The 12317-nt window shown below is 38.5% G+C and overlaps 1 protein-coding gene across 1 annotated transcript; it reads right to left on the bottom strand.

The window, feature by feature from the left end:
• Positions 1-4491: 4491 nt before the first annotated feature.
• LOC113299667 (katanin p80 WD40 repeat-containing subunit B1 homolog) lies at positions 4492-11994 on the bottom strand. Its single transcript, XM_026548740.1, has 18 exons — positions 11503-11994; positions 11160-11290; positions 10664-10781; positions 10329-10555; positions 10075-10177; positions 8882-8952; positions 8670-8744; positions 8439-8582; positions 8079-8313; positions 7518-7991; positions 6762-6818; positions 6553-6674; positions 6301-6426; positions 5586-5660; positions 5373-5485; positions 5115-5231; positions 4924-4992; positions 4492-4839 (listed from the first exon to the last, which is right to left on the bottom strand). Exons 1-18 carry the CDS (start codon positions 11528-11530, stop codon positions 4776-4778), a joined length of 2349 nt encoding a protein of 782 aa, XP_026404525.1. The 5' UTR covers positions 11531-11994; the 3' UTR covers positions 4492-4775.
• Between the last annotated feature and the right edge of the window lie 323 nt (positions 11995-12317).

The following is a 12317-nucleotide window of genomic DNA, read 5'->3' as shown; positions in this document are numbered from 1 at the left end:
GCGAAGATCTCCCTCGGTGGCAGGGATGGTACCATGAATTTCGACAAACAGTGTGCTCATCCTGTCCAAACTCCACTTGTAGAAGTTGATTCTAACTACCGGATCTACATTCCATATGGCTTGACAGATCTTGTGCCATCTATCAGTGTATTCCCTGATAGTCTCCTTATATTTGATTGCCAGTGAGAAGAGTTTATCCATTCCGGTGTTGACGACCTTGTTATACATGTAAGTTGCCAAGAACTTTTCAGTGAGTTGGTCATAGGAATCAATGGAGTCCGGTGGAAAGTTTTCGAACCAAGACAACGGAGATCCCTTTAATCTTGAAGGAAAATATCTGCAAAGTATGGCATCGTCATAATCCCACCGTACCAAGATTCGATTGTAGTACAGAAGATGGGCCACGGGATCGCTGGATCCATCGTAACACTCGAAGGCTGCAGGACAGTTCTGGGGAATGAGAGCCTTGGCTAAGCGCTGGGTTAATAGGGTAGTGTTTGCTTCCTTCATCACTTGCTCGAGCCTTCCGCCCCCCTGCTTAGCTTTTAGTTGCCTGATTTCCACCATCATTTCAGCACGAAGATTCTCCATTGCACGTTGGTGCTCCTCATGAATGGTGGCTCGTCTTAGCCTTGGAGTGTCACTATCGAAGTAGTATGAGTCCTCTGGATTATAATCTGGATCGGGCCTTCGATTTCCTCTTACTCTCTTTGGTTTAGTGGTGTGAAGGGCAAAGACACACAAAAGCTTGCAAGTATACAAGGCCAAGTTATGATATAGAAGGTAAGCAGGGGAAAGTCCACAGGGAGTGGGAGAAAACTAGAGAGTTTCCTAAGCTAGCAATGGAGACAGAGCACAAGACACTAAGGCGGAAAACAAGGAACCAAGGCTGAGAGCCAAGGGCAGGGGGATTTTGTGCACTATTTTCAGTGCACAGCAACTTCAAAAAGCAAGAAAAACAGACAAGTAAAACAGCAAGGGAAGTAAACTGAAAATTATAAGTGTTTGCAAAGGATTTGTGGCTAAGCCAAAGCTTAGAATCCACCTTGTGGCCTAATCAAATAACATGTTTCTAGGTTGAGTTTGATCCTATGCATACATCTAGAAATGGAAGAATACTAAATTGCTCAATAGTTTGCCCCTAGCATTGGCTGTCTTTTGACAGAACAGCCAATCACAGGCACTATGAGCATTGGTATCTCCCATTTGCTCAAGCAAAACAGTGCATGGAAGTATCTATCCTAGCTTCTAGTCACTTGACAGTGCACAAGGCTTCAGCTGAGCCTTGGCCTGATGTTGTTTAGCTCATGCTAAACATGGTATAGCAACATACATTCATTAAGAAAGATGATTCATACACATTTAACATTCAAGATAATTTAACACACTTGCAATTCAACTGTTAACTGATAGTGGAGCTGGAATTAAATTTTCATCAACATAAAATTCTAAAAACAAACATTCAAGATGCACAGTGTCAAGATATAATCATAAACATTCAAGATAAAATTCTAAAAACAACATGCAAAATTAACTGTCAACTGTGATGCAAAAATCAGAAATTGGGATTGCAAAATTAAAATTGTTCTAGTTCTCTACTGGCTAGTCCAGAGATATACACAGTGTGTTTCACACACACCACATAATACCAATTTATACCCCCCAATTATCAGTTTAGGGTTCACAGCCCCTTTTCCCCAAAAACAGAAAATTAGGTAAATTTGGTTTACCTAATTTTGATGAGATACTCACTCCATCTCGTCGACCCACTCTTCTTCTGCTTCTCCTGGGTCATCTCCTGCTCCAATTGCTGCTCTAACATCAACTTATATCTTCAATTTCTCACCTAGGGTTTCAGTGATGAGAGATGAGAAATTGAGGAGATTAGTTGATGAAAAAGAGGTAAAACGTGATAGTGATGATGGGTTTAGGTGTGGTGGTGGTAGAGTGATTTGGGGAGAAGATGGTGGAGTGATTTGGGGAGAAGATGGTGGTACTGTTGCAGAGGGGGGGGGGAAGATGGTGTCGATGGGGTTTGAGGAAGGGTGTGTTTGGCGATGGGTATAGGTATTAGGTACTAGGGTATTGAGCAGGTGTAGAGGATTTTGATGTTTCGCGAAGCTGGGCCGATGGATGGGAAGATGGTAGGTGGATCTGACGGCGATGCGGAGGCAGGCGATGAGCGACCGTCAGATGAAGAGATACAACGAAACGAACGGTACTTGATGGAGTTAGGTACTGTAGTGTAAGGCGGAGATATCAAACTTCGATGCACAGCAAGGGAGCGACCGTCGGATGCTTCTGAGAACTGATCTGACGGCTGAAGACGCAAGCGGGTATGGATTTGGGTTTTAGGCTTTTGGGTATAGAATATGGGTTTGGGAAATGAGTTTGGGCTTGGAAAACCTTGAGCCCACTTCTTCTTTAAGAAAAACTTTCTTCTTCAAGCCCATTTCTATCCTTTTTTTTGGTCTTCCGCACATCACTCTTCGCGGATTCCTTGCGTAATTCCTCCTGGCTTTTCACTACTTTTCTGCTCTTTTTGCTCCGCAACTCATCCAATCTTTATTTATTACCTAAAAATGCAAAATTAAGTAAGAAAAATATTTATTCTTGAAAACAATGAAAATACAGAATATGGGATAAAATGTAGAATTACTGCACAAAAGATGAGTTAAAATGCCAACAAAAAGGGATAAATATATACATTATTTGGCACTCATCATTTAGTGGCTCCGGATTGTCCACATTAGCAACCACCATTCTTCGGTCTTGATTCAGTAGCGGTGCCATAGAGTTAGCTTCGTCGTGTTGATTTTCCACCTCTGCGATGTGAGCGATCCTATCTTTAAGTTGCTGGTTTTTCTGCGCCAGCAGGGCCACCGCATATGTGTATACCCTCTAGTTCTTTCTTAATTCTTCGAGCTCTGCCATCATCTGAACAGAGTGATTTGATCCTTGATTTGGCGTTCCTACCTGCATTTGTCCACCAGCATCTACAGTATGGTCTTCGTCAACAATCTGTATCAATGGGACCGGTGGATCAATCTGTGGGGTTTGGAACTCCGCCGGTTGCTGCGTGGGCTGATTTGCTATTAGGAGCGGTTGACCAACTTGAAGTGGTAAATTCTGTTCGTTGGTGAGCGGCATCCCGTAGATAGGTTGTTGTATCACTGACTCTGCCATCCCTTCACGCTATTCATTTGGCCGGGTGGATGCTGTTACTTTGGAGGCTCCTACTCTGGATGCTTCGGTTTTAGAGGCTCCGGCTTTGGCAGCAGCGGCCTTCAATGCTTCCGCTGCTATCGCGCTGGCATCCAAAGGCATCGTGCTTTCAGCTCCATCTTGTTTCTTGTCCGCTGCTTTAAGCTTTTCTCCCTTCTGCTTGCTTCTGGTCATAACCGGTGTAGTCCTCGGTGTTTCTTTTGATGAGACTTTCGCTTTTCCCCTCATCTTTGTTTTTCTCCATTTCTGAGATCTTCTACACAAAATGAAAAGTAGACGAAGAAAAAGGATCCATAGAGGCTTCGTTAGCAGAGTTAATTCTGACAAAAATAATCTTGACGCTGAAAGTAAGAAGAGATAACCCGGCTATTATTCCCCTCTTCAGAGGTATCGGATCTCTTAAATACCCCAGGTCCATTTTATAAATTGGCAATAAAGGGATATGACTCTAAATACGATCCCTCGCAGGAGATGTGCTCGACGAAGATCCTTTCAAAACTATCGATAGATGGTTTAAAAACGGGTTCTTGACAAAACTTGAGGAAACAAATCTGAGGGGAAGACTTGATCCGATGATCGAAAGCTTGCTACAGGGTCCTTGAGTTTTTAAAGATAATGGTTTGAAAACGAAAATCCTTCAATGATGAGAGTAGATCTATCCACGAATTTTGATTTTCAAAGATAAAAATTTGAAAATATTTAAAGAACGCAGATCCACCTAAAAAGGATATAGATCTATCCAGAGATTTTGATTTTCAAAGGTAAAAACTTGAAAATAGTCCGAAAACTAGATCTACTGAAAACGGACATAAATCTATCCACAGATTTTTTAGTTAAAGAGACGATGAATGCTGAAACTGTTTCAAGTGCTGTTATTTTCAGAGAACGGTGCTTGGAACAGAAAAAGTGCGTAAAATCACAGGATAAGATAAAGTGCGTCAGATATCATCGCGTCTCGGATAGATAATGCTTAACATCCGTCTTTGATTAGAGTTTTTAATTTATAGACTTACCATATCGGTGGCTAAAAGCAACTTAGTCAGCACACGATGTTTATTTTGATTCATGCAACGGACCCGGTAATTCATGACGGCCGGACTGATGTGATTTGTCTACACTTATTTAGCTGCCAGCATCTGTGGCTCATTTGGAAGAAAGAAATAATAGAGCTTTCAATAACAAGTTTCAAAATCACCATTCATTGGCTGTCAGTATTAAGATTTTGATCTTTGCTTGGGCAATGTTTTTCATAATTGGGACTCATTCTTTGTTTGCAAACCACCATAAGATGTTTGTTGGGTTTCCTTCTCTTTTACTTTTCTTCCATTGCTTTTTTTGCCTTTCTTTTTTCTGGTAAATATGTAATATCTGAAGAGCTTTCTCCACTGCATTGGTGGTTTAGTTCTTCTTGGTACAATTTTTTTTTAATACAACCTCACATTTCAAAAAAGAATAAAAGTACAAACCTCCTCTACTAAAAATGAATCGGGCTAATAACTAATTTAGTACAAATCTCCACTATGTACATTAGTAGTACTCGACGTGTTAATTCATAAAATCTCTTGAAGAGCTAGACTTAGCTCCTGCGCAGATTTTGCCACTGATCCTCCTTTTCTGCAGTAATAAAGTCCTAAACGTGAGAATACTACTGACAACTTCAGCACAAATAGCCATAATAAAAACCCACATATATCTGACCTGGTAAGGGAAGGAAGGCAACGCTTGATTTTTTCTAGCTCGATAAATATAAGATTGCAGCGCTCCAACCTACATAAATAAAACAACAAAGCACCAAAACGTGTTTGGACCTATTCATTCGTGTTTTCTGGTGACTTTTGAGAGTAATTCTAATCTATCTTTATATTAGATAAGGCAACAACTTGGCGCACCTTTGTTCTTGTTGAAGATCTACACCGACAGATGAAGACGCTGATAATGTGGAATGGATCACATGGCCGTAGACTCTGATCAACTTTATCACCATTTCCAGGGAAATGCTTAAATGCCTGAATTTGTAAAAATCATTAAATACAGAAATCTCGACCTATGATGCAATAAACACCTCAATACATAGAAAACAGAAAACTAAAACACTTTTTCCTGAATAAATATAGGCAAACAGTGAAAATAAACTGAAAGGTGTGTACCCATCCATCTTGCTTTCTAGAAGGCTTGCTAAGAGTGGAAGTAGACAAGCACAAAGATCCAGCGTGATGATATCAGGCTTTTGTGCCAAAACTCCGATAACATCAGCAACAATCTGCGACCAAGCAAAAGAAATGAGAAAAATATTAAGTATGAATTACAAGTGAATTCTTAAAATCAATGTAGCTATTATCCACCATCTATTAGTGAATTACCGCATGATCAGCCATCTTCTCCATTGCACTAATGGCCGCCTTAACATCTTTCCTCTCTAAGTATCTGCGGATTACCTGCAACCACCATATACAATAGTTAGTAGTTACACAGAGTCGCCAATAAGAAGTCATCAAATAGTAAGCCACCATCTTTCTAAGATCAAGATCATTTTATTCACTTCTGATAATTCTTAGTATCTTCAGGGTATAGCTATTACAGCTCGACTTTGACATGTTAAGACACAATATTATTAGAGATAGAAAAACATAGGGGAAAACAGTAGATGGCTAATATCATCCAACTGAATACCTACTTACTCGGCTTATGGAATTCCTGCTCCTATACATACTCAATGCTTCAATATGTGTTTCATACTTACTGACAAAGCAGAATCCTTAAATCATATTCATACTCAACAGATCAATATGCGTTCCATACTTACAGACAAAGCAGAATCCTTAAATCATATCTAAACCTTTATGAATAATGTCCACAACTATGCATTTGTCTAAAGTGGAACATTTAAGGTACTGATGAAGCAAATAGCACGATAAAACTTCACACTCTGAGGCAATACCTTAAAGAATACGATATCAAGAGCTGGCTTCTTTTATGAAAACAATAAATAACCAAGGTACTATCTCAATATGCCAGTTATATGAATCTGCCTCATAGCAATAATACAAGTTAGCAGCTTTTTACATCTTGAAATACCTGTAATTTGGTTAAGCGAGATTGCATCGAGCCTAGGAATTCATTGTGTTGTTCCGTTAGATCTGAAATGACATCCTCATCACTAGCCAAAACAGTTTCTTTTTCAACAGATGGAGCACGCGCTCTCTGTTCATTAAATACCGCAGATGAAATTAGAACACGAGTCATCATTCCCATATTGATAAAACACATAATGCAAAACTACAGGAAAAAAAAATTAACACCCCACACTCGAACGAAGAAAAAAAATACCTGATTAAGAGAGAGTGTGGTTGTGGCAGATGTTGTCTCGGATGAATTACTGGATGTAGGTCCTTCATAACTAGGAGATGTTTCTCTCTTTTCCCAGTTGGAAACAAGTGAACGCGTTCTTCCTGTATTAATTTTCAGAACAAGCATTAGTTAGATTCTTAGAGCTGTCCTGATAATACGGACGACAAAAAGGAAAGAAAAAGAAATACCTGCTTTTGAAACTTCTACAGATATATCTCTGTTTGTTTTGAGTAATCGATCATCATCTGTGATGAACAATAAACACATAATCAGGTACAACAGAATAATTGAAATCCAACTAACAGATACCACTTTACAAGGTATAAGTCAAACTCAGCTTATTATTTATTTCTATCATCTAGTTTTACTAAATAAAATTTCAACCTCAGAAATGAAAGCTAGAATGGCCCGCGAAAGAAGATCGAGAGCTTTTATTTTTGAATCTAGATGATAACATAATGTTAGTCCTTGTTAAATAAACAAACTGGGAACTTATAAATGAAGATAGGTAGCAGATACGGTAATCTAATGTCAGGAGCTTAAGTGCAAGATAGAATCAACAAGGAAATGCAAAATCATCTACTAAATCTCCTACCAAGTAGTTAATATTGTACTATTACAGTCAATAATCTTTAAAAAGACGACTCTTCTTGTTCTTAGTTAGATCTATAAAAAAAGAGAATCAGTAACTACAGATAGAACTGGCAAACAGTAGAAGAACAGTAGTGTACTGAATAGTTGTTGCTTACAAGTGAAGAGACTTTCTTGGTTCATCATGTGATTGCTCTAGGTTTACATACAACTACATTGGTTTCAGTAAAAGGTACTTTAGACGCATGTAGTTCGAAGTTAATGAATGAAATTTATCAAACAAGCCACACACATTAATATTTGCTTGTATGCTTCTATCTGAGATTGTATCTACTAACCATGCTTTTTCTCACCTTTATAGCTGGGAGGAGGCTCCATAGAGGAATTCATTCTGTGCTTCCCTGGCCCAACACATCTGACATCCATCACATTTCTTTCAATCACAGAGTTTGCCGGATTCATGCCATCATTTGCAGAAGTAAAATTCTGGTCACTAGCTTCACTCAGTCCAGTGCTTTTATAACCCCCAGTTCCGGATTCTACAGAAGAATTTGATCTCTCAGATTCTTCTCTACTATTTGACATCTTTTGAAAATCAGCTGCTTTTGAATGCATGGAAAATGGAGTTGATCTTCCAGAAGCACTATTTTCTTTTTTGACATCAGCTGGCGGCTCTGGTCTTGTGCTATTCCTGGGAACGAAGATCTGAATACTGGGTGATGACTGGGCTTTTGCAGAACTCCTCTTCATAATGGCTGCAGTATTCCCTAATTTGGCACCCATACTTGGTATAACTCTCTGAGGAGTACTAGGGACACTTCCTGTGGCTATAATCAGTAAGGTGAATCAACAATAAGGACATATACACCAGATTCTGGAAATATGACATCTTTAATTTGAGAGAGAGGGCATACTTGTCAGAGGTTTTATCTCCTTTACAACAGTTTCTGAAGCTTGTGACACTGACAGCCTCCCCGAAGTTTTAGTCTCCTTGACTACGGGATCTACATTTTGTGAAACTGACAGCCTCCCCATGCTTGACTTCAAACTGTTATCTGCTAGGACAGACAAATTCCCACTTGGAGTTGATTTAGATTCTTGAAGACCGTTTGATCGGGTAGCAGTAGGAATTGAATATGGCTCTATCCGCTGCATTACAAGAAGTAGGATACTACATTTCATTCATCATACGGAATTCAGAATCTAACTTAACAACGCCAGAATAATAATAGGTCAATCGATATAAGAAAAATAAAGAGTAGATCGAGTGATACCGAGATGTCCACAACCCATACTCCAACACAGCTTTGATTGTAAGAGCATCCAAGAAGTTTTCCCTCGTGAATGTTCAGGTCTGACAATTTGGACCATCCTACATCTACAGCATCATGAGTTCTTATTGGTTCCCAAGAGAAAACCTAGTACAGTATCAAAAACAATATCAGAGACTAAAAACGAGTGACATCTTAATTCAACGCTACTCCAAGAATAGAAATCGATTATACCTTCAGACTTTCATGCAACCCGCAAAGCAAGGTTCTTCCATCAGGATTAAAGGTAACAGAACGCACTCCCGTGGTCTAGGAAATAAATTATCACAAAAAATGTGTTTATATGCACTGTACAAAATGGGGGTTTGCAAAAGAAAATCCTCCACATTATAAAATTTGGGCTTTTTAATGCAATATAAGGTCAGAAGCACAGGGTTTGAGGATACCTCAGGTCCAGCTGAACCAATCAGCTCAAAAGTTTCAAGGTCCCAGAACTTAACAGTCCTATCAGCCGAACCTGTAAAATGCAGACACAAAAATATTTATGCATTTGACTATGCCACGGAGCTAAAATAAAAACTGAAAATAACAAAAATTATAACATTTGTGTTTTAGCAGAAAAAAATGCAGCAGCAGGATCCATCCTCCCAGCACAATTTATTAAAATTTGCAGGAAGTGACAGGTTTGTGGGATCTCTCCTGATAAGTTGAAGAAACTGTAAAAAGCAACCCGACTATTCCGCTCACTTTTAACTCTTCCACTAGGAAACCTCGGTCAGATCCATCTGGTTTTCTACCAGGAGCTCCACATTGATTATTGTTAGCAGGTTAAGTCTTAGATTAATCTGATGGAAATACTTACAATTAAGAAAATCGGGAATTGTTGTTAGTAACTTCAGCGTGGAAAGATCTAAGCTATATGGATGATTAGATAAGAGTGATAGATGAAAACGACAACCTACCATTTTCTCATATTATGTACTGGGCCACACCCTGAAACAACTGCCATGATGCTGACCGAAATTGTCTTATAACACGCCCTAACCATGTCTGAGACCAACACGGGGTAACTATACATCCTAATAGAGGAAACACATGCCAAAATACACCTAATAGAAATATGAGCATAATATTTCATGGGAACATATGTGTATGACAAGTCAGATGCTATCTAGATAGACTATTGACTACATTCAACACGAGTTCTGAACATTTGGGAGAATGCCTACAAATTTCGTTGAAGTAATTGGCGCACTATGGACCAGCATGTAAAGGAAACCATTATGAATTTATACTGGAAACAGATATCTACAGTGAGGGGGAACTACATGATCTTTTAAATACTTGACTCACATACTTCATTGGTTGCAACTCTGAAATACTTGAGATTCAGCAATTCAATCAGGAAACAATGGCAGAATTGAAAGAAAGGAAATTGAAGGTTAGATTTCGGGGATCCTAAACGTATTGATCTCAAAAAGAAATCTACAATAATGACGTGTATTACTCATACAGCTAAGTTTCTTAAACAACCACACCATTGTAAAGAGAATATATGTTCTAGGATCCTAGAACTAATGGAACGACAGATCTGCAAATGAATTTGAGGATAAAGCAGCGAAGAACATGTATTCCTTACCTGTTGCTAGTAGGAACTCATGGGGATGAAAATCGATACACTGAATTTGGCCCTCGTGATTCTTAAATTCGTGCAATAGCTTTCCAGCAGTCAGATCCCACAGCTGTAAAACAGTAGGTGATTTCTAAAACCATGAGACAAATATGAAACAAACTCACAAATAGCAACACACAAGTCGCATCATATATGTCTATAGTTCCATCCTGGCCACATAAAATAGTGAATGTAATACATAAACGCAGAAATTTACAAACCTTGACAGTGTTGTCTTCTCCGCCAGAAACAACCCAACGTCCATCTGGGGTAAATCTAATGGCATTCACACCACGTGTATGGCCCTTGTACGTGTGAATACATCCTTTCCTTCTTATATCCCATATTTTGAGATTTGTATCCAAAGAACCAGAAGCAAAGAACTCCCCAAACGGGTGGAAGTCTACCGAAATGCAGTTTGATCTGTGCCCCGTTAGTGTGCGAACAACTGCATACACAAAAGAATACATTGATACAGAATAATATCAGAATTATTCAAGTACAAGTTGGGCCACAGCATCAGAAACGCAAAGAGGCTAATAATTTGTACACATACTCTTTGCCTCCTCCAAGTCCCACAGTTTAATTGTACCACTTGCTGCTCCCGCAGCCACAACCACTTCAGAAGAATCGAAACTTACTGACTCAATTGCACTCGTATGACCAGCTAAGCTCTGCATAACAAACCCCTCACATATTAGGTGCCCTTTATGTTGACAATAAATTTGAAGTACATGTGAAAAAGTCACTCTTATGATATTGGTTTCCAATAAATCACTTCCATTTAGATGTCAAAATCGTAAGTGCGTGATGCATCAAAACGCATTATATCACTTGTTAGCTAAACTATGATTTTGACGAATTCTATTTCTCATGTTTTACAGCACTGATTGAGAGAATGTAATCCGGATACACATAGGACATATTCATATTAGTTCGTACATTGCACACAAATGAATCACTAACATCAACAAAGCTGACCTAATATACAGTTCATTAGTTTGCTATATACTGTTCTAATGGATAAAAATTGGAATAGGGGAATAACTTACCAAAATGGCGTTAGGCTTGCCAATTGCCCATAGATTAACTTTGTGATCTTCTCCTCCGGTAACAAGAACCCTAGATGTCTTCCTTCCAATCTTAAGACAGTTCACATTTGATGTATGAGCTACAAATTCCTCTAAAAATCACCATTAACAATCAATAGTCAAGGAACCAAAAACTAATCAAAAATAAATAAAAAATAAAAATCCCTCATTTTCCAATTTTGAATCAACCCAATAGAAAGAATACCCTTTTCATATCAAAACAATAAAAAGAAAATAAATTTGAACTCCAAACAGATGTCAAGGAAAGAAACCCTAGAAAAATGAATTAAACACCAAAGGATACGTAGCTTATAAGCACGCTTAGTCGTCATTTTAAGAAAAAATGAGCTAATAATACTAGTATTTGAAATGAAACCCTAAAAATAGCTTGCTCTTCAACTTCTTCTTGTTCAGTTGTATGTTGTTGTTGTTTTTTCTTCATGCTAATAATAATAAGCAGTTGTAATCTGACAGAACCCAGATCTCTCTTACAAAAAACTGCAACATCTCTGAGTAAATGGCTTCAGATCTTCTTGAGAAAAAACAAGAAACCCATGTTGCTGTTAAAATCTACCATTACTAATAATGTCTCTTTCTCTCTCTATCTCTCTCTTTACACCTGTTACTTCTTCTTCTTCTTCTACCAAATGGGTTCTACCACCAAATCACATTACAGAGAGACTAAAGCAGCATTACAAATAGATTACTGTTGGTGATGATGGTTTTTGGTTTTGTTTTACTTTGTTTTTTCTTTTTGGAGAGAAGAAGAGAAAATCGAAAGAGTAAAATATTGGATGCTTGATTTTTGTATTTTAGGTGAGAGGAAAATTTAGGGTGTGAGTAGTAGTAGGAGTGGTGGGGCCAGCAAATGATGTGTGAGTGTTGTGTTTCAATCTAGAGGGACTTTGAGAGCACACGAACCAGGATTTAAGGTAGAAAGAGCAACACTTCTGGAGTCGTGTGGGCAAATGAAGGATCATTTTGTTCCGAGACAAGACCTAAACCACAATTACAATGTCTAAGTTTATGATAAGTATCGATAATATCTCTGCATCAAAAGATTGAAATACAGTCAGAGGTAGAGTCAGGATTTTAAAAAAGAGTGAGCAAAATTATGTG

This window comes from Papaver somniferum, chromosome 7 (genome assembly GCF_003573695.1).
Source record: "Papaver somniferum cultivar HN1 chromosome 7, ASM357369v1, whole genome shotgun sequence".
In the NCBI taxonomy this organism is placed as follows: Eukaryota; Viridiplantae; Streptophyta; class Magnoliopsida; order Ranunculales; family Papaveraceae; genus Papaver; species Papaver somniferum.
This window is presented reverse-complemented; position numbering and strand designations above follow the sequence as displayed.

What these genes read in the sequence shown, in the direction of transcription:
- LOC113299667 (XM_026548740.1), bottom strand. Translation starts at nt 11,530, where the DNA reads ATGACGACTAAGCGTGCTTATAAGCTAC. An exon ending in TGTAGAAGTTTCAAAAGCAG is followed by an intron (nt 6,675 to 6,761) that starts GTATTTCTTTTT and finishes AAATTAATACAG; the next exon opens with GAAGAACGCGTTCACTTGTT. An exon ending in CTCGCTTAACCAAATTACAG is followed by an intron (nt 5,661 to 6,300) that starts GTATTTCAAGAT and finishes TGGTGGTTGCAG; the next exon opens with GTAATCCGCAGATACTTAGA.